The sequence below is a fragment of the Ictidomys tridecemlineatus genome, chromosome 4 (genome assembly GCF_052094955.1).
Source record: "Ictidomys tridecemlineatus isolate mIctTri1 chromosome 4, mIctTri1.hap1, whole genome shotgun sequence".
Classification (NCBI taxonomy): Eukaryota; Metazoa; Chordata; class Mammalia; order Rodentia; family Sciuridae; genus Ictidomys; species Ictidomys tridecemlineatus.
Window position 1 is genome coordinate 160207755 of NC_135480.1, and position 24834 is coordinate 160232588.

General features: G+C 37.7%; 1 protein-coding gene across 4 annotated transcripts in view; it reads left to right on the forward strand.

The window, feature by feature from the left end:
* Positions 1-24834, forward strand: part of Adamtsl1 (ADAMTS like 1) — an 876927-nt gene that overhangs the window by 527939 nt on the left and 324154 nt on the right. For all 4 annotated transcript variants that reach the window (XM_078047684.1, XM_078047686.1, XM_078047685.1 and 1 more), the window contains one exon: positions 23942-24069. In XM_078047684.1, coding sequence (XP_077903810.1) covers positions 23942-24069 — 128 coding nt within the window. The remainder of the gene's footprint in view (positions 1-23941; positions 24070-24834) is intronic.

The following is a 24834-nucleotide window of genomic DNA, read 5'->3' on the forward strand; positions in this document are numbered from 1 at the left end:
TGAATCCAGGGCCTTGTACATGTGAGAAGCACTCTATCAACTAAGCTAAATCCCCAGCCCCGAAGTGATTCGTTTTATTCATGTGAAAATCATTGGTCCATCATTAGCAGTCTACACAATACAAAGCAAAGCTCCACTGGAGACAGATGAAGGCTCCATGGAAGATTAAGACACAGTACTTATAAAGGGGAGCTAGGTAGTTCTTTAGACATTTTGTTGTGATTTAAAACACACACACACACACACACACGCGCGCGCGCGACTGTAGGTAGCAGTTCTGGACTAGACATTATTATTTTCAATTGTCCCATAAACTGTTTTATCCTATAAACAAACCTACTCTACCTACTGAGATGCTATTTGTTTTATGCTATTCCTATTTGTGAATATAAAATATAGCTTCCCACAGATTATGAATGTTATTTCCATGGATATTATCAGTTACTATTTGACTTCAAACATTACTTTTACAATTTCTATAGTTGAGAATACCAAATTGTACAACAAAACACACTGGGATGGTCTCTTAGTTAAGATTAATTCCATTGAGAAAAGCTTTTCTTCAAAGCAGATTCTTATCATTGTGAGAATCATTATGTGTGACTATTACCTAGGGAGTTTTCACCTGCCCACTATTATAGAGGCATCATGACAGACTTCAATCTTACATTTTTAGTACATTGTGTTAACTTTTCAATATTCAAAATCCATGCAATAAACAAACAATTGCCTTTGAAATTTTATTTCTGTAAGTGCAATCATTATAGTTGGTTGCATCTTCCATCCCATCAGAGTTTTACTTAAATTTCTTATAAAGTAATTTAATTACAATAAACCTAAAATGACCTTGTGCATCAAAAGGAAGATAGTTGAGAGAAAGGGAATAGCGGAAAAGTTCCAGGTATGAGACATATGCCATTTATAATGTAGATTTATTCCACTTCTGAGGCAAGAAATTGCAGGGCTCTAATAGTTTCACCACCTGTGAATTATTTGGGTGCACCTCATGAGCGGGTTCTTTCTTCTATTTGTTTAAAGAAATAAGTGGTATGTTCGCCAATTCTACACTACATTAATTTTCACAGAGTTTCCATTTTCATCTTCATTGCTTTTTCAGATTTTTTTCCAAAGCTTCTGCCATTCTCCAGCTAAAGCTTTGGGTATTTTCCCCTTCAATTTTTGTCCGGGGACTTTCTCTAAGTCAATTCAGTCTATTGGCATCAATGTTGGGACAAAGGAGTGTGATAACCTAAGACATCCTGACATAAATTCCAAGAGCACTAAAGAAATGAGACAGGAAATTGTGAGCAATCTATAATAAATTCAAACTGTCCAATAAAATAAATATCCTTCACTTTGTTCTCATAGTAAAGTATGGCTGGGTGTCCGATTTCTCAACCTACTTGCCGACTATAATTTCAAGTCACCATTTGAAGTCTGCACACATATTGTTCATATATTGTACTTCATCAATAGAACCAGAAATGAAAAAAGGGTTATAGAAACAATAAGAACTCCTACTGCTCAGGTGCTGAAGTGAGATTTGGAAGGAAAGTTTTCAGAAATTGCCTGTTCTTTCATTACAGCTGTTTATAGCCATTGGTCATTGAGATCTAATAAAGTTCTCTGATATGCCACACACTTTTTCTTTTCATCTAGGGCTTGTAGCTGCTCTGAGATAACAAACATGCTTTGAATTTACTGTCACAGAATTAGCTTAACAGCATTTAGGTTGCCAGGCCATACATCCAGGGCAATTTTGAATTAAAAGGAATCTAGTCAATTGACTAGGGTCTTTTGGAAGGCAGAAGTTGGGTGTTCTTTTGTCTTGGAAATCTTTGTATCCCTAGAAACAAGCAGAAATTCACATACACAAGGTGCTTAATGTAAGTTTATTGTTTGAATAAATGAACTAATTGCTTCTTCTAGCCCTTTCATTTTGCAGATAATTGAATTTAAACTATAAATGTTTGCAAAAGATTTGAGTCAGATTTGACAGGAACACCTACCAGGATCCAGATCATGGAATTGGGATCTTTTTCTTTTCAGTTCTTTTCTCTTTTTCTATACTGCATGGCCTCTAAGGACTTGGAAACAAGAGCATCAAGCAGGCCTTGGTTGAGAGGGTCTGGAATGTTGCAATACCACATGCAGAAGGAGCAAAGGAAGCTGCTGGAAAACAATCCTGAGTTAACAATCAAGGATCATTGTTGGTTTATGAGCATCAAGGGGACCTGACAAGAAGAGGGGACTAAGATCTGTGGAGTTTCTCTCTCTCTCTCCTTGACCTGATCATAGCAATAGGGTATAACTTCTCTTGTATCCCCATCAATGAAAAGTGTGAATACTTTGGCAATATATACGTACAATAAATTCATAAGAAAGCTTGCATATTGTAGGTCTGTGAGAAGTGTCAGCTTCCTTCTTGTCCCTCAGTGTTAAACAGCATGTTCCTTGAGGGCCTGTGGTATACCAGGCACTGCGCTGGGTGCTGGGTATACCATGTCAAACAAAACAGACATGGTTCCAAAGACGGCTCGTCCTACATATAATATCACAAGAATTTAGGACGGGGTGGGGAAGACAGGAATTAATTGGCCAGCACTTTTCGTTGGTTTTATATTGCTGTCATGATATCATTTTCTTTAAACTGTATATTTAACTATTGCTGATGTAAGGGGGTCTCTGCCTAAAGAAATAGACACATTAATTCATTATTTATAGTGATTCGAGAAAGAATGTGTTAGAAAAACTCTGACTCTAAAGATTTATATTTAAAGTCATTTTTTTGAGCTATGCTTTTTTACCCCTGAAATCCTCTTTTTCAGTAATTCTGAAACCTACACTTAATGAGTGTGTTGCTCTGTGTCTGTGTTTATTTGACACATAAACACCTGTCTTTTCAATCTTGGAGCTATGCTTAAGCAGGGAAACCTTTAAACCAGCCCCTCATTCAAGGGAACAAAAGGCCAATTGGGCCGCATGCAGAATGCTAATGATAATGGGTTGAGGTGTATTAACTTCAACTTGGTGGAGACCTCTCATAATAGCACTGCTTTGGCTACAGGCTCCAAGATCTTATGAAACGTATCCAATAGTTTATGTCCATGTTACAGTTGTAAGTAATTTAAAGAAGCTAATCTCAGACTTTTGCATTTTACAGATCATTAAAATTTCAAAAACACACAAGGAATGATTTTCAAGTGGGCAGAAAGTAAAGAAAACAGGTACAAAATTCCAAAATTTTGTGTTCTGTTACCTTTGGCCATGAATAAAGTTTAAAGAGCTTATTTTTTTATCATTTATAGTTTGGCAAGTGAAATAAAAATAGTTAATACTAAAGAGAGTGCATGCTTCAACATAAGAAGCACTTTCCATAAATTATCTAATTCTCATAAGCCTATGGAGTAGTTATGATTACTTCTCCATCTTACAGATGAGAAAACTGAGGCAAGAAGAGTTACATAGTATGTCTAAGGTCCCTCAGCTAGCAGCAGCAAGGTGCAGATTTAAACACACACAGAGTTCACTCTTGTCCCAACTCCACCACTGTTTCATTCATGCAAGAAATTTAAAGGTCATTTGAAAAGCCAAAAGTTCCAGGAGCATAATTCTAGAAGAATTGTACATCTGTATGAAAAACTCACCAGTGTCGTTAGTTTTCTCTTATTCTATGTATCAGTGAAAACTCTCACGGCCTGATCTATTCTATACCAGTCAGTTTCCTTGACATACAAAGATGAACAAGACCCAGGAGCCCACAGTCACAAAAGTTTAAAAAGAATGCGGAGTGAGGCCAAGTGGAGTGGCTGCAGCAGCACAAAGAAAGAAGCAAGGAACCTGAAGGATGCTGGCATTTGCTCTCTGCAGTGTCCCAAACTCCATCCAGGAGTGGTGAGGGAAGAGGGGGCATCCTAGGTAAAGGGTACCAGGTAGGCAAAGTCCAGGAACCTGGTTGTCCTATTTTAGAAAGACAGATGTGGTGGCCATATGGAGTGGAAAGGCCTGGAAAAAGGAGGCTGAAAGTTATAAAATTATGGTCCCTCAACTGGTAGGAAGTTAAGAAGCAGCAGTGATGAAAAAGAGTGGAGAAAGTCCAGCTCTAAGGTTGTATAGTTATCAAACGGAAACGCCTCCTTTAGGCTCTCCTTGCTTTCCTCTTGCAGCCTAAGATGTTCTCAGAGCTCCAACTACCTGACAGAGCTCTTTAGGTCCCTCTATAGATGCTTAGACAACCAGAGCTGGACTCTCAGGAAGTGCTCAATAAAGCCTTCCTGAATGAAGGAAGATGTGAGTAAACTTTTTCTTCTTTTGTACTTAGGATTGAACCCAGGACACTCTACCACTGAACTCTGTCCCCATCTCACACACACATCCTTTTTTTTTTTTTTTTGAGACAGGGTCTCACTAAGTTGCTGAGGCTAGACTTGAAATTGTGATCCTCCTGCTTCAGCCTCCCAAGTTGTTGTGATTACAGAGAGAGTGAATAGTTTTGCTCAAGCATTCTTGTTAAAAATTGTCATCTGGGTCAGGATTATGTTTTCCAAATTGTGGAAGGTCTTCAGGAGAAACAAATTCATCCATATCCTAAAAAGCAAGGACTTTCTCTTATTCAGCAGAGTATGAATTCAGGCCCAACCCTTCTGAAGAGATCAGCACACTGTTAGACTTAACTCTTTAGTCACAGTGAACCTTTCAAAATAAATGGATGGTATATTGAAGGGGCCTTCCTGTGTCTTCTAAAAGCTTAAAGTCCCTTGTGTGACACAAATATGGAGTCATTTTTTTGCACCTCCACATGGTGAGTAGAGTCTAAAGCCTCAGTATTCTTCAGTGTGTGGTCAGTTATCTGTTCTCTCATCAAACAGTGGCCCATTCAACTCTTCAGATTCATGTCACAATTATGGACCTTTCTTTGGGACATCAGAAAATACCTTTGCCCTATTTCTTGAAGACTCTGCCTTGCCTAATATGGGCACCACATGTGCGACTCTCTTGGAAACCAGCTGAAACTCCCATAAAAGATGTAGCATCAAGGGTCTACATGTATCTGCCCAGATTAAATATTCATTGTGGGCTTTAGGAAAAAAAAATCAAGCTATTTTAGTATAAAATGACTAATTTAAAATTTCAGATGTCTAAGATTGCCAAATCATTTTATATAAAAAACATAATTTGACCAAAAAAAGCAAATTCACAAGTATTTTTTTTTAAGTGTAAGTTAAATGTCATATAAATTCTTCACAAACCCAGTTGCTAAGGGGTCATATTTTTCACCAGCCAATAGAATCCTCGGTATATATAATTTCCTCTTTATGAATAAATAGTCTCCATTTGCATATGGCTCTTCATGCAGCATTAGAATGAACCTGATTATAGGTTGGCCTCACCTCATAACAGATTCATGTTGGAACAGCATCAAACAAATATTTAAGTCATATGGTCCTTCTTTCTTAATAATTTTGGACATCTACCACTTTGACTTTCCTTCTCCCTAAAAATTAACTAGAGAAACATAAAAATCTCTTAATACTTAGCAAAGGGGAAAAAAATGTGATTTTTCAGTCTTCTCCCATGTGCCAAGTGCTGTGCTGTTTATGTTAGATAAGCTATACCACAACCTACTATATTGATAAGAAAAATAGAGTGTTAAAATCTAAAAGGTGGTGTGAATTGCTCTAGTTTTTGACTGTGTGTATTCAATTGTTATAGCAAACAAATCATATTAAAATATGCAGTACAGATTATTTTCCATGTTGTTTGAACTATGTTTTTGGCCTCTTCTGGCAGGAGCCTCCCCAACGTGCTGAGTGATTTCCACAATTTTAGAACCAAGTTCATGAGAGTTCACAGCTTGTACTGTATTTCATCGATCCTAAGATAGTTTTTTTTTTCTTTTTGACTTTAAAACTTGGATGCATCTTATAATTGATAGCAGGTTATAGTTTAGTAGGTGGTATTTCTAAAAAAGAACTTATAATGGCACTCAAACTATGGCATCTTAGATTTGATGGAATATGGTATCAGGGTATTTCCAATATCTAGCAGATGGGAGCAAAGCTCAGCTTAAGATTCAGATGCAGAAATGTGATTCTGGATCTCTCCCTCCCATTCACCACCCTGTGATGCAAATGCTTCCTGCCTTTATCAGCCTCTCCTGATCTGAAGCACTGGAGAAAGTTTGTACTTTGAGCTTACTTTAGTTCTGTTCTGTCCCCTGTCAAGGTCAAAGCCCCCTGCAGTGGATCTCCTTTCTTAGTCTATGTGTGCCTCTGGTTTTGAAATCATTCCTGATATTTTCCAAGTGTCAGAATCAACTGGGCACTGGTTAAAATTCAAAGACCCAGGCCACTCCTATTTCAGGAAGCCTAGGCCTATTGTATTAGCTTTCCAGGTGATTCTGATCTACACCTAGGATCCACTAAAGTAGTGGTTCTGAGTAGTGGTTCCGAGCAATGTATCTTGATCTCGACTACCTGGTTTCGTATTTTGGCTCTACCAGCATAATATTTCTATAATTTTCTGTGCCCCAACTTCCTTGCCTGTTAAATAGGTGTCAACAATTTTGTCTACCTTCGGGATTGTTGTGAGGTTTGTTAAAATGATTCAAGCAACCTACTTAGTACAATAGCAAGTGACAATTAACATCAGCAATTATTATTACTTCCTACTTTAAAAGGCTGAAATTTCTCTACCTCATTTCCAGAAACCAATCTCTTATCTTTTCTTGGATTTAAGAGAGCTGACGATTTCGCCTAGCAACTACATCTTCCATGTAATCTCAAAGAAAGGACTGAGACAAAAAGCTGAGAATCCTTTTTAATTAGGGAGGGAGCCTCTTGAGCCCACTGAAACCAGGAAGTATAAGCAGAATAAAGATGAAGGTCAGCTCAAAAGGATCATAAATTCTATGAATTTACTCGTTCAGGGTTCTCAACCATCCTCTGCATCAAAATTACCATGAGAACTCAATACTAAAAATGTTAGGGAGCCACCAACTTCCCTACCCTTCCCAAGAGGTTCAGGTACAATTCATCTGAGTAGGGAAACAGACATTGACAACTTTTCTCAAGTTCCCAGGTCATTTGAATGTGTACAGAGTTGCTAACCACTACTCTAGTTCTAAAATCCTTCACTGTGCAGGAATTTGTCTCAAATGATGCCTGATCATCTCTTCCTAAATTATCCTCAAAACTAGGGGCCCTTTCCCCTAGAATAGGGATAATGTTCCAATTCTAATAACTCATGTAGTTAATAGGATGCACTTTGTAAATTGTAAATATGTATATGTGAGAGAGAGGGAGAAATAAGATGCATAATGTGAAGGTGATTATCCTGTCATGTGACAGTGTGCACAAAGAGCTCCAAAACTCTTCCCTTAGTACGATGTAATATAATCCATAGTATAATCTACATTACATTACACTATAGTCCACTTGAATATGTAAACATTTTATCTGAAAATGGGAACCATGGACATACTAAATCATGTGGTACAACATAGAAATTAGAACTTTTCTGTGAATGATTTGAAGGAATAAAATAAATCAGATACTGAAGGTATCCAGTGTTTTTCACTTTCTAATCTTCTAACCTTTATTTTCCTTTTTCTAGATTTCCTTTTTCAGGTTAAGTGTTTGGTCTCACTTCCTACTGCTTTCTTCAGACAGCTAAATTTAATTCCTGTCTGGATGGCTTACCCTTAACCTTCCATATCCCCCTTACTTAATTAGAACATGGAGAGATTCTGAGTTTCGACTTATCTGTTGGGAAAGTGGTTGTAGGATGGATTTCTCGCTTATCCTTTTTACAGCAACTCTCCATTTCCCCTTCTTTTTCTAAAATGCCCATAAACCTGCCGTGCCTCATAGGAGTATTATGAGGATCAAATGAATATGTGGAAGTACTTTGAAAACTGTAAAACCTCAATCATATCACGCCCAGTTCAAAACCCTTCATTGGCTCCAGCTGTCAGTCTACTCAAGGACCAATCCCGAAGCCCAAGCTCAAGGCCCTACCCCAGCCCACCATTCCAGGCTTATCTGCAGCTGTTTTGCACACAGAGAGCCATGCTGCAGAGAAACTGACCTGGCCAGGGCTGGGAGACCAGTTATGTATCATGTCCATGACAACAGGAAGAAGATTCTGCATTAGGGCACTAGCAGGAGAAATGGAAAAGAGGCAAGAGAAAGGAGGTACATTACAGAAACAGAATATACAGTACAAGAATTTTTTTTTTCCATTTTTATTTTTTAATTGTTTTTCTGCACATGTGAGAGTGGACAGGTGGATGTATGGGGTGGGGCAGGGTAGAGCAAGGAGACTTGAGCGAAGGGAACTGATTTTAGCAATGTTTTTATGTTTATAACTGGGTGGGGAGAAGGACTCCTAATGGGTTTGAGCCCCAGACATTGAGTTTGGTTTTAGAAATGTCAAGTTTAAAGTTCTAACATGGCATTCAGGTGACTGGAAATAGTATCCTGAAGATTGAAAGAGATAAAGAAAAGTAAGCGCAAGTGAGAGAAAGTGGATAAGGTCAACAGGAATGTAGAGAGAAGAGAACAGGGGCTCAGGGAAAGAACCCCAAGGGATTCCAGCATTGACTAGTCAGAATGAGTAAAAAAGGGTAGGAGGTGGGAAAGGCAAGTTCTCACTGCCAAAGAAGCCAGGGGAATATATCCTGCATCAAGATATGAGGAAAGGTCATAGGATGTGGTCAGTTACAGGATCTGGATGAGTTTCAGAGGAGCCACGTCAGTCAAATAGTGAGCAGAAGCCCGGTGATTGCAAAGCGTTCAGGAATTTGGGGGTGTCAAGGAAGTGGGTTCAGGGGATGTGGATTAGCCTTTCAAGAAGCTCAGAAGTGAAAGGAAGACAGCTGACCGCTCACCCCCCACAGGGTGGAAAGGAGAGGCAGGAAAGCAGAGCGGGAGCTAGGAGATAAAAGTGAGCTTGGTTTTAATAAAAAGAGGAGAAAGTGCTTTCGTCTTAATAGCTCTAAGAACGCTGATAGCAGCCATGTGTGAAATTGATTTCTGAGGCCCAGCACCAGAGACAGGGAGACTATGAGGCAAATGGGGTAGTAAACCATGATTTAGCACCTTCGCTTACTCTGCTTATTACAAAACAGGCTTTAAAAAAGATGCCTGGGGTGCGCCTCTGCAATCTTGGTATTGTCTGTGGCCAAGATCCATTTTAATATATTCCTGGGGCATTTTAGGGACCATAACGCTGCTTTAGACATGAATCTACTAACGTTCCATATTGCTTAGCACGGTTAATGCAATGCACATAAATATTATTCCTCCATTAAGTAATATTGAATGATGCTGAAGGAAAAATAATTCTTGTTGAAAACAGAAAGATGACAGACTCAAAATTCTTTTTTAACTCTTATTTATATATACAGAAGTATATAAAAATATGTTTATAAATTGGTATATATTATTTATACAGAATGGTGGGTTTCAGTGTGGCATATTCATATATACATAAAAACATAATTTGATCAATTTCTCTCCTCCCTCCTCTCCTTGTCACCTCCTGGTCCCCTTCCTCTACTCTAATGGACTCCTAGTGTCCCCCATTCCCTGGTTTTTCCCCCTGTGTTTTTCTCTTGCTTTCACATATGAGAGAAAACATGATGCTTTTCTGAGTCTGACTTATTTCACTCAAGATTATGGTCTCCAGTTCCATCCATTTTCCTGCAAATGGCATAATTTTGTTCTCTATGGCTGAATTAAACTCCATTGTGTATGTAAGCCACATTTTCTTTATCCACTCATCTGTTGACAAATACCTAGACTAATTTCATAACTTGGCTATTGTGAATTATGCTGCGATAAACATGGGAATGCACATATCTCTATGTAGACTTTGATTCTTTTGAATAAACACCAAAAAGTGTTATAGCTGGATCATATGGTAGTTATGTTTAGCTTTTTGAGGACCCTCCACATTGATTTACATAGTGGCTGTACCAATTTACATTCCCACCAACAGTGTGTAAGAGTTCCTTTTTCTCAGCATCCTTGCTGTTATTTGTGTTATTGATAATTGCCATTCTATCTGGAGTGAGATGAAATCTCAGTGTAATTTCAATTTTCATTTCTCTGATAACTAAAAATGTTGAAAATTTTTTCAGATTAATTGTTGGCCATTTGTACTTCTCTTGAGAAGTGTCTTTCCAGTTTATTTGCCCATTTATTGATTGATTGAGGACAAATCATTTGTTTTTTGTTTTGTTTTAGTTCTTTATATATTCTGGATATTAATCTTCTACAGGAAGAGTAGCTAGTAAAGATTTTCTCCCATTGGTAGGTTTCTTCACACTGTTAATTGTTTCCTTTTAGGAAAAACAGAAGCTTTTTAATTTGATGCCATCCCATTTATTGATTTTTGCTCTTATTTTCTGAGCTATAGGGTTCCTATTCAGAGAGTCTTTGCCTGTACCTATATGTTGAAGTGTTTCCTCTATTTTTTTCTTGTATCAGTTTCAAAGTTTCTGGTCTTATACTTAGGTCTTTGATCTATTTTGAATTGACTTTTGAACAGAGGAAAACATAGTAATCAAGATTCATTCATTCTTCTATGGCATTTTTTGAAAGAGGCTATTTTTTTCTCCAATTTATGTTTTTCACACTTTTATCAAGAATCAGTGACTATAGCTATGTGGGTTGTCTCTGTGTATTCTATTCTATAGATATATGTCAGATATAAAATTCTCACATGGTTGAAAGCAAAAATTAAGCTTTATAAATTCTCAAAGTATTTACTTCTACTTTTTTGAACAATAAGTCAGGACACACAAGAATCACAAATATCGTATTATGTTTCATATGCTAACAAACATTTAATAAATGGTTTGACGTAGGACTCCTTGACATTGTCATTTAATTTAAAGATGATAGAATATTATGTTACTTTCCATATATACAATACTTAATGATTTTTTTCAGTTATGATTCAGTTATGATTTTTAAGATGCTAACAGTACATGGAATTAAGCCAGCACAAAAACATGAGTACTTCTGTTGGATGTCATTGGAAAAACAGGAAGAGATGACTGGTATACTTGCCCCTATCATCATTATTTTTCCCATCTTAGTTTAAGTAGTTCTGTACTGTTTAGAGATAATGAGGACAAATCATAATGGGCCTGGAAAGACACATCCTTTTAGAGAGCCAAAATCTTTCTGGCAATAATATAAAAGTAGGGACTTATACTACAATCTACTGTGCAAAAGATTAAAGAAAAAAATTGTAGGCTGATATGTTTGTAAAATAAATGGTTTTATAGCTAGAGAATGCAAAGCCTGATTGCTGTAGTTACAATAAAAGCTAAGCTATATTGAGGCAATAGTATCTAACTCTCAATGGCTACTGATTCAGAACAATATATGAAATATGTGGGGAAATATATCTGTAAATTTAAAGTTTCTGTTCTGGTACAAAAGAAATTATGTCATGGAAATTGTTGAGAGATCCATTACAAAGAAACATCCTGAGAAGACATTGTGTGCTAAAACTAGAATGGGAATTAAGTCAATATAGAAACTTAAAACCTTCAAACAAAGCTTACATTTAGTTCATCATTTGGTAAACTTTTGGTTACAAGTACTTATTTGTTTTCAAAGAAATAGTACACATTAATAAAAAGCACAGAGAATAATTAGCATTTCTTTTATTATTCAGAAGTTATTTTAGGTATTGCAATAGGTTCTGGGTGTAGGAAAGTGCATAAATAAAGGAAGGGAGTCCCCATTAGAGATTCTCTATTTCAAGATTTACTTTTTAACTGTTTTATTTCTAGGGCTGAAATCAGAGGACCACCTCTACTTAAACTTCTTTTAGCAAATGTACCGCTCGATACTCTTTCAACTATTAACACTTTCATTCTTTAAAAAAAAATCTTTATAGTAACTGTGAGTTAAACCAAACAAATATTCATGTACAGTTTACAAAATTAGAAAACTGATTGGAAGCCAGGTGCAGTGGTGCTTGCCTGAAATCAGAGTGACCTGGGAGGCTGAGGCAGGAGGCTAGTCTGAGCAATTTAGTGAGACCCTATCTCAAACATAAATTAATTAAATTAAATTCAATAAATAAAGGGCTGGGGACATAGTTCAGTGTAGATTATTCCTGGTATCACCCCCCTCCCCCCCCACACTCACACAAATTCTGATTTGGAAATGAGCTTCAATAGTTTAATTTACAATCCAAGGTATTATTAAGTTTAGAGGTTTCTTAGAAATTATCTGGCCAAATTTCCTTCTTATGGATTGAGTAAACTGAGGCATAGATAACTAAGTTGCTAACATATAATAATGGCAAAGCCCAGGTAAAACAAAAATACCACAAGCACCAAATCCTGTTGCCCAACCTGTGTTCCTTGTTTAAAAGTTTTTGCCATCAACATTATCCATGTACACTCTCTGTCTGAAACATTTTAAAATTCAAAATGCTCACACACACACACACACACACACACACACACACACACAGAGTTAAGTATTAAACATCCACTGAACACCCATGTCTGTGTCAGATCTTGTGTCTGGGTATAAAGCTGACTTAGTTTCCTATCTTCTAGAGATTCATGTTCATATTTTGCTTCTCTGAATTTCCTTTAACATCAAAGCTTTACTATTTGAATTTTTAGATTTTTTTCTTTCATGGAATCTGTTGTTCTCAGTCCATAACTATTACTTTAAAACTCATATCAAAATTTACTTCTATTTTTCAGATTTAATTCTGCTCAACTTCTACTATCTACACTGCAGTCATTTTTGCATTCATTAAAATGCAATTTAATGAGCATTCTTCATTCTCTTCTTAGTAGTGGCCTGTGCCTTTAATTAAGTCAGAACTGTCTCACCCAACCAGGGTCATTCCCATTCTGAACTGCCCCTCCTAAACCCAGTACACTCAACTCTAAAAAGCAGGCTGCCCAATTGCTGCCCTAAGGACTGATGATTGTTTACTCAGGGTGCTTTGGCAGACAGGCATCTAGGACTTGGATTAGACTAGATTAAGGCAAGATGTGGCAGGTTAAGCATCTTTCAACTTTAAACATTTTGGATAAATTTAGAGTTGGCATAAAAAGAAATGTGAATAAGCAGAAATGCGATCACCTCCCCCTGATGGGTCAGATTTATTTTTGTCTTGTTCCTTTGCTATCTGAAGCTTCTGCATATAGTTTCCCCTTCGGTCTTAAAGAACCTAAGTGCTCACGAACAAGAGCAGAAACTGACATCCATTATGAATTAGGTACTCAATGCAACTTGTCCTAGCCTGCCTTGCATTCATTATTCATTCAATGAATATTCACTGAATCTGATTACATATCGTTCTACAAGGCACCAGGGGTACAAAGGCACATTTATCTTTGTTGTGCCCTTAAGAAACACACAGTGCCTTTCTGGAGCTAGGTGTGTTAGTAAATAAGTATAGTGCAGTGACTAAGGAATGCTAAACCAGCCATGTGTTCAAAACACACAGGAGAAGCCATAGCTGATTCTACCTGGAGATTAGAGACACAGTTTCACTAAAAGAGGGCGTGTCAACTGCATCTTAAAGCAGGAGCAGGAGCACACAAGTTGAAGACAATTTTTAAAAAATGTACAGAAGATGAAGAGGAGGGAATCTAGGCAATAGCAAGATCACAAATAGAATACTAGAGATCCTCACAGGACCTGGTGTGACCAGGAAGCTGTGGTCTGTTCCTGCAGTGCACAGGGCAAGTATGATCAGAAGCAGCAGGAATGAATCTAGAACATTGATTTAGGACTCGGGTTACAAAGTGTCTTGTCTGCCACTCTAACAATTTGGACTTTATCCTATAACCAATGATTTTTTTGCCTTTCTTGAAAAACCTGACGAAAGCTATGAATCCTCTTTCCAGAAGTATAATAATAATGCACACATGCCCAAGATGTTGCATAACTTTCTGAGCCTTTGCAGCCCACCTGAAATCCATTACTAGATTCCACCAGCTATAGACAGGGGAGCCACAGAATGTCTCTTAACAAGGAGTGAACAGTTCAGCTGTGTTTAGAAAGATAAGGGGCAGCACTGTGGAGAACAGGCTGGTGGGAGGAGAGGCTGGCTGGCAGTGGAAAAATCAGATAGGGAGTCTATTACAAAATAGTGGGCGTTAATAGGACACCCAGAATTCAGGCTGTAAGAGTGAGTTTGGATGGGGTGAGAATGGAAGAAAGAGGAATTTCTGAAATGGAATTGATAAAGATTTGCTCTCTGACTAAATATAGAGGATGTTGAACAAATATCTCGTTGATATTTAGCTTCTCACTAAATTATAAATCCTCTAAAAAATATTGCTGTACCAGTCTGGAAGTGAGCAAACATGATAACAAATATGTAGGATTAGAACTTCATATTCATGCAAAAGAATCAGGTCTCTCTAAAAGCCAAGTTGCAGAGGGCTATGGATTAGTGAGTGCTGTGGCTGATAGACACAGAAACTAATCGGGAGCTGTTGCAACCCATGGGAAGCAACCATTTCAAAGCAGCAAGCAACTGGGTGATTGCCATCTCTGGTCTTCCTGGGTCTTGAGCATCTTCTAGATCTCTGGGCTCCTGGACTGGTTTACTTTACATTAGTGATAAGAAAGTGTTGCCAGGACCTATTAAGGAGACCCTCAGACTAATTCACTGCCCAAACTGGCAAAATCAAAATTGCTACTAAGTAACAGCTTTGGGTTAGAAGTAGAAGAAAATGTTATCTATTAGAAATACAAAAATATGGCAATTGAAACAATTGCTGCTTTCTAAAACAAATTTAAAATCTAAAATCTAAAACTCATCTGAGTTACAGGTGCAGAAATTTTGATGGGATTCATCCTGTGGTGTCAGAGAGGTTTTAATTGGGATAGAGTAGAAAACAGTCACTAAACTTGAAACCAGTTGGAAATTTTAAATAACTAGATATTTCTTGTGCATTTTTGCCTCTGCCTCTCCCTTTGCTATGTACATTTTTTTCTATGTACATTTTTGAGAGACAAGTAGCAAATAAGTAATCAGATTTAAAACAAAGCATACTTACAAAACATTTCCTTATCTACTAAATATTTGTCAAAATCTATTTTCCTCAAAGTGGCATTCATGATCATTATTTCAATTATAAATGTACGTAGCTACAAAATAAAAAGCATAACACCTGCTGTCAAAGAGCTTAAGGTCTAATTTGGAAGATAATTGTTATGCAGAATGATATTTCTGGGCTTGGGGTTTGGCTCAGTGGTAGAGCACTTGCCTAGCATGTGCAAAACCTGGAGTTTAATCCCCAGTAATTAACAAACAAACAAACAAACAAAAAAGGGGAGATGTAATACTGTGGAGCCACAAAGTCTTGTTTTAAAGTATTTTATACTAATTAGTTGCAAATTGGTAATGCATGAATAGAACATCAAGGAATTGCAGAATTGCAGGTTAAGCAGAATTGTTGCAGTATTAAGAACTTATCATTCTGTGTTTTCTGAGTGAAGAAAATCTAATGGGGACAAAAGCAGAAGCAAGAATGTAGAAAAGAAGAAAAATAACACTGATAAAGTGAGAACGTTTTAGATTTCAGTTCCAAACATTCATCCCACAATAGCTTAGAGGTATTTGAGAAAGTAAGCAATCATGAGCATCAGAATAGAACCTAAATTACATTCAGAGTCCCACGGAATTTTATTGAGAACCATTTCATCAATTTTTTTTTTTCCTTGACTCTGATGGCACAATGGTCAACTAAAGCAGAGTTGGAAAAGTTCTGCTAAAACCCAAAGCTGACTTGCCTGATAGTGACAGGAACCTAGTGACTCATTTCTTCCAGCTTTTCTAGCATCAATTATAATTTGGACTTTTAAGCCATCAAACCCTAAGCCATATTAATTTATTAACTTTGCAGTCCCTCAACGAATCACAAAATGAGATTTTTTTTTCTTCTTCACCAGAAATTCTTTCTCCATGATTCCAAACCCCAACATGTGCTTTCCAGAGCCTCAGATGTTTCCTTCGTTCTACAGATGTTTTGTAAATTCATTTCAGCAAAATTTGCCAATGCTGCAGAAAAGATCTGTGGCTGATTGGACTCACAGTTTGGACAGAGCTCGAGTTAGATTAGATGGAAATGGAAACTGAAACTTCTCACTGGCTCACCAGGAAGTCAGGAATTCACAAAAAGAGCAGAGAAGGAATTTTGTTGGAGGAGGAGTTTCAAATATGCCTCTTTTGGGGAGTGGAGGGGTGTGGAAGCCCTGGGAGGTGACTCTTCACTGTTTTTCTTGGTGTTGGGCCTACATATTATTTTCCACTGGAGATTTCTTTTTCCTTTTTAAGTATAAGGAAGAAACAACAGCAGCAGCAGCCGTGGCCAGGGAGAAAAGCTTCAGTTTTAGAACTCCAGGTAAAATAGCTAACGCTGCACACCTGAGGCCAACCAGTACAAAATTGTCAAAATAGCCCCATTGGGCAAGGGCCATGAAGGTGATGACTGTCATTGTAAGCATGGGAATAATGAGTTTTTGAAAAGACCATAGGGTACAGTTCTCTTACTGACTTCTTTTCTTTTGTAAAAGAAATGAAATTACTAATTTTAGCTTTCTATTTACAGTTGAGCCATGTCTAGATTCAGCGTTTAGGCAGTTATTGTTGTTATTATAAAGCAAATGTTACAGTGGAAAAAGAAAACCAGACTGACCAGGCCTAGTAAAAATCTCTTTAAGTCCTCCAGACCGTATATATATTCATACACACACATATATAAAAATATATGTGTGTGTATGAAGCCCAAACTAGAATTTGAAATTTTTATCATAAAAAAATGCCTAATACAACTTCTACTAATATTCTATGAGTATTATGGCAAAGCAAAGTGTTTCTATTTATTAAGTTCATGTTTTGAAAGTAATAGAAACAGTGATAGAATATTTTAATCTACGACTTCCCTTGAGCTAAGCTGATCCAAAATATTTTGTGGCCAGTCATAGATTTCCTGAATACTAATCTTTGTTCATATCAGCAATTACGGATTTTAATTCAACTGGCTGTGAAATTGTGTTCTGGTAGAGCTTTCCAAAATGCCCAGAGGTTTCTCAGCTAGAGAGCAGTAATCTAGCCTTGTCCTTGGATAGAATACAAAAAAAATCAAGTTACCATAGTTCTGAAATAAAAATCTTACTGAAGCACTTGACATTGAGCAGAGTCAGGTTTTTATTTCCTAAAAAGTAACAGAGCTGTCTTAATTTTGTCTCCAAGTTGTTATTCAAGGGCTCTGGAAAAACAGTGAGGACACAATAATTTTTTAAATTTTTATAAAGTTACAGCATTAGTTTTTGTCATTTAATAATGAATCTGTACACTGATAAATACTGTTCAAATGGGAAAGGAAAGTCAAAACTTCAAGGGAGAACAGCATAAAAGATGGTTAGGTATGGCTATAAAACCTGGCTTTACTACATACTAACTGTAGGACTTCAGGTTGGGGGAGGTTTGTGTATTTGCAGCATGAGGATGGAGATAAAGTACTTAGAATATGCCAGAATCACACTAGGTACTTTGACTTCATTCTCTCCATTCATCTTCACAGTCCTCCTACCAAGAGAAGTATCAGTGTTCCCATTTTGCAAATGAAGAAACTCTGGCTCAGAGAGATTTGGCAACAAGCCTAAGTCAAGTTTACTTGCGTATAATTAATCAAGTCTAGTTGACTCCAGATCCTGCACTCTTTTCTCCTGAACCATGATGCAAGTTATTCTACCTTAGTTTTCTTACCTGTAAAATGCGGGGGGGTGGGGGGGATTCCCACCTGAATGGCTTATCATGAGGATTAAATACGATAATTTGTGTAAACCCTGGCATACTGCCTGCACATAGGGATTTAATAAATTCCAGCTTTCCCCCACCTCTACTAACCCTCCATGCCTAGATGCCCTTTCAGAAATGTGCAAAGGGGGTGCTTGGGTGTGCACATAGACACACTGAAGGAAAACAGAAGATGGGTACAAAAGTCCCTTTGGCCTGTATAGCTTTTACACCCTATTACAGAATTGACTTCCCTCTTCAGTAGCAAGGGACAGGCTTCATGCAGTGGCCTCTGAAAGACTGTGCACTGTGTCACTGGCAGTTCATCATATCCCCCAACAGTGCAGCTGTGATAAGAACCAGATGATCCAAATTTCCTAAGCAAAACTAGCAGCAAATATCATCTGGGAAGGCGCACGCCTCAGTATCCATACACCATGCCCTTTAAGAAAGTACATCAAAAGCTAATGGACTTTTACAAGAGCCCAGTTACTGCTTAATGTCTGTAGGCTTTAAGGAGCAGGGAATCACCACTCCTACCATGTTTAGTTGGCAGCAGAACCAGTATTCCAAGTTGTTAAAAAAGCCAAGGATTAGATAAGATTTATAGAGACCTGATGTATATAGGAAAGCTAAAAATGGAATCTGCAGATTTGTTTCCAAAGCTTCATATGTACCTGGGCATGAGGTTTCTGTGTATGGGTCTCTCTACTTTGCATGGACACACCACAGGAAAAATGGTTCTCTCATCATTGGAGGGGTTGCCCCCTCTTTTTAATTTGAGGTGTGTGATATCCATTTTGTATAGCCACATGCATAGCCCCAGATGACTTAAACTGATTGCTATTTGGGAGAAGAAGAAAACCAGGGGTTCAGGTACTTTCTTGCTGATCTTACAATTGCAAGCACCACTCCATGCTTCATCCTGTAACCTATTTTGTTGCTTTTTGAGGATCTGTTGATTTCTGAAAAACACTTTTATTATAATATAACTTCATCTGTTATATGACTTCAATTTTACAAATACCTATCAACCAGCCATTTCCTCAACACCTACTTTTATTTTCATTTAGTTCTGTATAGCTTGACCTCTTGTTATAACATTTGGAAAAAATATTTTCCAAGTACTCTGTGTATGTATACCTCTGAGCAAATATAACTCTAGAGACTTTTATTGCTAATTTGTGCTTTATCCTCCAATCCCATAAGTCTTTGATAACCTGTCCAGGTTCCAGTGAAAGAGGTTTCTGGATAAAGTGGTACATTAGAGGTCATTCCAAGGTTAAGTGTCTATTGGACAGGGAAAAGCAGAGAAAATACTACTTCATGTGGTTGCTCAAAGCATTTAACTACTGTAGCTCTCAGCCTTGGATCTTCCACCTGAGACTTTGTTGGTGCAACTGGTTCTGAAATCATCCGCAAAACTATCAGATGAAAACCATGTTTAGATAAGTAAGCAATGGTGAGAAAGTGAGCCCATTCTTAGGTCAAGGGAGGTAGGGAATCTCTTCTAAGATATGTAGGAGGTATGTAAAAAACTGTAACCAAATCTGTATTCCATGCAATTGGCATTTATAGAAGTTTAGTCCCTCCTGACTAGCCTGGAGGAATGGTTCAAGGGTATTTGTAGCATTGGGTGTTGAGTTTTTCAACAAGAAAGCATTGATTTAAGAATCTTCATCAAAAACTACATTTAAAGATCAATACGTGGCACCAAAGATCTAGAAATGACTATGATGTTTCTCTAAGTTGAATAACTCAAGACATCATTTTCATAGACTCAAGATCTAGGCCTTTCTTCTCTCAGTGTTTGCCAGTTTCTCAAATGCTAGCTCAAAAGATGCCCATTGTTCATTTTCACCCATCCAATAACTATAAAGTAAAATAAATGCTATACTAAGAAAAGGGTTTTTCCTCAAATTTATTATCAGATGTGCTTTTGACTTGTTTTGATAGATCTCTTACTGGTGAAACACTGGCTTACACAAAGAACTCAAGACCATCATCTCACATAACATTGCTGTGGAAATGTACTCTCTTAATTGCTGTGTTTAACAGCACCTATAATTTTCTTTTTGAGGCATTTAAATTAAAATATTCCACTCATGTGATAAAAATCAGATTGAGAAATATTGTCTTGGTTATATAGAAAAGCTTAGAATTTGGGTTTCAGAAGCAATCAACATTGCTTTTAGGTAGCCCATTTTCTATTCCTTTTTTCCCTCAAGCCTCAGTTTCCCAAAATAGATACCATTCAAAATTTACACTTGAAAAATGCTTCAATAAAGTCAAATAGACTGCATATTCAAAAGAAAGAGAGAAATAAACATGAATTCTACCCAGACCAGACACAAAAGTTGTTTACATTGAAGATCATCTTATAGACTGAAATAAGCAAATACTGATAGTTTTTAAACGAACTGAAAGACATTGTGAAAATGTTGTTTCTGGTTTTAGATGTAAAAGTCTGGCACAGTTAAAGAAGAGGAAAATCACTTTCTCTAACATTAAACATGGATTCAGTTGAAATGAATTATGTTTATTCCACTAGCTAAAAGAAAACTTGGAATTTGTTCCCCTTTGAGAAGGAGGCCCATGCTTGTTTCCAGAATCATGTGAGATCTCTTTCAAAGCAAAGTGGGCACTTACTAATTGTGCTGAATTTGTAATTTGTAAGATATTTAGTCAGCAAAATGTCACCGTAGAGGCTTTTAGTGCTCTTTAGACAAAACATGAAAAATACCAAGCAACTTTAGCACAGAGTTTGAGACAATTCATTTTTGTAGAAAAACAAAATCACAACCGTACATCATTTCCTAAAGATCTTACCCGGAGAACAGCCAGGGGAAACTTCTCTAAGGCTTTGGCATCCTTGTATTCCTATTTTACAGGGAAATACAGTTCATGTATAAATGCTCCATGTAGGATTTTTTGGTATGGTTTTAATTGAATAGCATCAAAGTTTGTATTCACTCATCACACTTCCATTACTGCACAAACCCTAGCTTTTGTGATACTGGTTTCATCTCAGTCGTTTTGAATTTGGATAAACAAGGAGAATGGCATTATACCAATATATGTTTGTCACACAAATAGTAACTTCATCAGGAAAATACTGAGCCTCTGTCAACAGTTCCATCTTCTAGTCACACAGAGAAAACACAAAGGGTATCAGGAGATGTACAGTAAACTTTTGCAAATCTGAGGAGTGACTTTAATGGGCTTCAGAAGAAGAGACTTAAGTACATATACTTCAATGGCATAGGACTTTCTCTCTCACTAGTTAACTTCTAAAAACCAGGGTACTTTGCATTATAATGATTACAGATTGGTTTTATTAATCCTAAATTTCAGGCTTTGGAGCTCAATAAATAATTCCTATAGAAAGGATAGACTTTGGGGTTACCAGGTATATGCCACATTTTATAGTAACCCAATATTGCTGGCAACTCACAGGCCCCTGGAGATGTAATACCACAGGTGGCTGCAAGGTAACATGGTAGAAAAGTCGGGATTTCAACGAGATGATACCCTAAGAGTGCAGTGATTTAGCCAGGTGCGGTGGCGCATGTCTGGCGCATGGGAGGCTGAGAGAGTAGGATCCTGAGTTCAAAGCCAGCCTCAGCAAAAGTGAGGCTTTAAGCAACCCAGTGAGACCCTGTCTCTAAATGAAATACAAAGTAGGGACGGGGATGTGGCTCAGTGGTCGAGTGCTCCTGAGTTTAATCCCAATCCTGGGTACCAAAAAAAAAAAAAAAGACTGTAGTGACTCTGGTACATTCAACAGAAGAAATCCACATGCCTTACCAGTATACATCCCTGTAACCTTCCAGAGAGAGCACATGTATGTTTACAAATGATGTTAATATCATCAAATAATGTTGAATAATAATAGCAACTCATGTGTATGCAGTGTTTTTCAAAATGTATGTACTTATATACATAAAAGTAATAAAATACACTTAACAAAATTTACTCTCTTACCCATTTTGAAGTATACAGTTAGTGGCATTAAGAGCATTTACATTGTTCTACCACCTCACCACCCACCATCCATCTCCAGAACTTTTTCATCTTCCCATATTGAAACTCTGTACCCATTAAACAGCAACTCATCATGCCTTGTCCCCCAGCCCCTGGTGAGCATCATTCTATTTTCTTAGTCTATGAATGTGGCCACTCTAGCCACCTCATATGAGGGGAATCACATAGTATGTGACTGATATGTCTGGCTTTCTGGCTTACTTCCCTTAGCATAATGTCTTCAAGGTCCATTCCTGATGTAGCATGGGCCAGAATCTCTACTCCTGCTGCTGCTGCTGCTGCTGCTGCTCCTGCTCCTCCTCCTCCTCCACTTCCTCCTCCTCCTCCTTTTTTGGTACTTAGAGTAAATCCAGGAGTGCTCAACCTCTGAACCACATCCCCAGCCCTTTTTCACTTAGGGCCTTTACCTTAGGCTTAGGGCCTCACTAAATTGCTAAAGCTGACTTGAACTTTCAATCCTCCTGCCTCAGTCTCCCACACTGCTGGGATCACAGGTATGTGAATCTATATCCAGCAATCCAGCATCTCCTTCCTCTTTAAAGACTTAGTAATAGTCCATTGAATATATATGCTATATTCTGTTTATGCATTCATCTATTCATGAATATTTGGGTTGCTTCCACCTTATTTGCTTATTGTATATTAACACTTTTAATCTTCACAAGGATTCAGCATTATAGCTGCCTTTATTGTCCCTATTTTATAAGAAAACAAGAATAAAGAGGTTTTGTAGGTACCCAAGTTTAGGCAACTAGGAGGCTCTGGAGCCCATATAACCCCTGGCCCACCCCAGGCTGAGTTGCTCCTTGGTTCGTATTTTCCCACCTCCCCTTCAAATGATTTAGGAATCTAAATGAACCAAGTATCAGTTAGAAAACCATTTATACAAAATTGTAAGCCAAGTTTCTGATTTTATTTGTATAGGTCTTAAATATCCAAGGAGAAGTCAATTAACAACTCAGCCCTATATAAACTATCTTATAAAGCAGTCCATTACTGCAAAATAAAAAATCAATCCCTTACTCTGGGACTAGTTGGGGGCTAAGTTCATTTAGCTAGTTCTCCTACATAGGGTCTGGGTACATGTACTGGCATGCTTATAATATCATCCCCATTTTATCAAAAGTAAAATTGAGGCAAAGGGTGTTGGTAAGTTACTTGGTTCAAGGACACATAATAAAAAACAGAATCCATACCCAAACTGAGTTTCTAGCTCCAGAACTTGTTCTAATTAGCTGTAGCACAAATGCTATCATTTTCTCATCTCTATGAGAAATATTAAGTGCAACATTGAGACCTGTGTATAATAATAATTATCCTTACAGCAGATGCAGATTTTTCTAGGAAGCCTGTAAATAACAAGCAGTCCCTGCAATTTTAAAATTATCTCATATGATCATTCCATTTAACAATCTGAAAAGAATAAATTGCTTCATAAAAAGAGTCTTGAAGAACATATGGTTAGATTTTGGAAAGCAGTGCAGGTATGCACATGTCAAGCTTCTCAAAGCAGGAATACCTGTAGAGCAGATGCTTCTTACAAAGAGAGAAAGAATAAATGCATGCACCCAGGGCAAAATTGTGACTTCAGTGTAATCAATCTTCCTTTAGCCCAGATTGCAATTTATGGCTTTCTTTTTCATTTGCTTCCTTAGTGCAATCTCTTGTCCTCTTCTTTTATAGCCCAGGATATTTGAATATTCCTCCCCTCAAACATAGACACATTATTAAATTGTTAAGAATGGGATACAGAGCTGGGCACAGTAGCCTATGCCTCGGGAGGCTGAGGCAGGAGGATCAGGAGTTCAAAGTCAGCCTCTGCAACTTAGCGAGGCCCTAAGCAACTCAGTGAGACCCTGTCTCTAAATAAAATACCAAAAAATAAAGTGGGAGGGGGGCGGCTGGGGATGTGGCTCAGTGGTTAAGTGACCCTGAGGCTCAATCCCAGGTACTAAGAAAAAAAAAATTGGATACTGGTTTTTACTTCCAGTATGGCCACTACTACAGACATGCAGCCACCCACATTTCAGGATGCGTGTTTCTGGGTTCCATGCGGACAAGATGCTGACCATCCTCTCATTTCTGGCAGAGCTCCAGGGCAGCACGCTCCGAGGAGGACCGCGATGGCCTATGGGACGCCTGGGGCCCGTGGAGTGAGTGCTCACGCACCTGTGGTGGAGGGGCCTCCTACTCCCTGAGACGCTGCCTCAGCAGCAAGTAAGTCCTTTACCCACTAAGGGCTCGGTGAGAACCAGGGGTAGTCCATTGAAGGCACATTTTTGTGGTCGGGATGACACAGAGCGTTTTTGTTGCTCACAAGTCTAGATGAATGAAAGGAAGTGCAAAGAATTAAATTTGAGATTCTTTCTTATGTTCCTCTCCAGCTGAGTATCTATACACTCTTCTGTGATGAGCAATATGCAGTTTATCTCATTTGCCAAGGAAATCTTGTGGTTTTCCTGTTAGAATTGGAAGGAACACTTATTATTTGAAATGGTTCTAGAATCATTAGCTCCATAATGTACTGTATTTTTTTTTCATCCTTTTAACAATCAAGGTGACAATGGTAGCATTAATATTGGCATTATTAACAAACTGAATGTACGTTATTACCTGGTACTTTGCAAATGAATGATATATTGGTTTAGTTTTATAAATGTTCTACCAGAAGTTAATCAGTTCAACGAATGGAGGGAAAACAGCAATGTCAGTAGAAATTACAGCATGAAGACAAAGGCAGAAAGAAGACGGCTGGACATACTACTGGCTTCTAAGTTGAAAGGAAAAGGCCTGAGCCTTAGAATGGAAATGTTTTGCTAACAGTAATAATAATTTGAAACTGCTTCTTGAGCAGTGTGGTCTATGACTAGGTTTGTTTCCAAACTATAAAATACAAAGTGCCATGGTAATATTTTTTTTAATGCAATACTTTATTTGACAGTGAAAAGTGTTAAAGGCAGCAAGAAGGAGGCTTGATCAAAA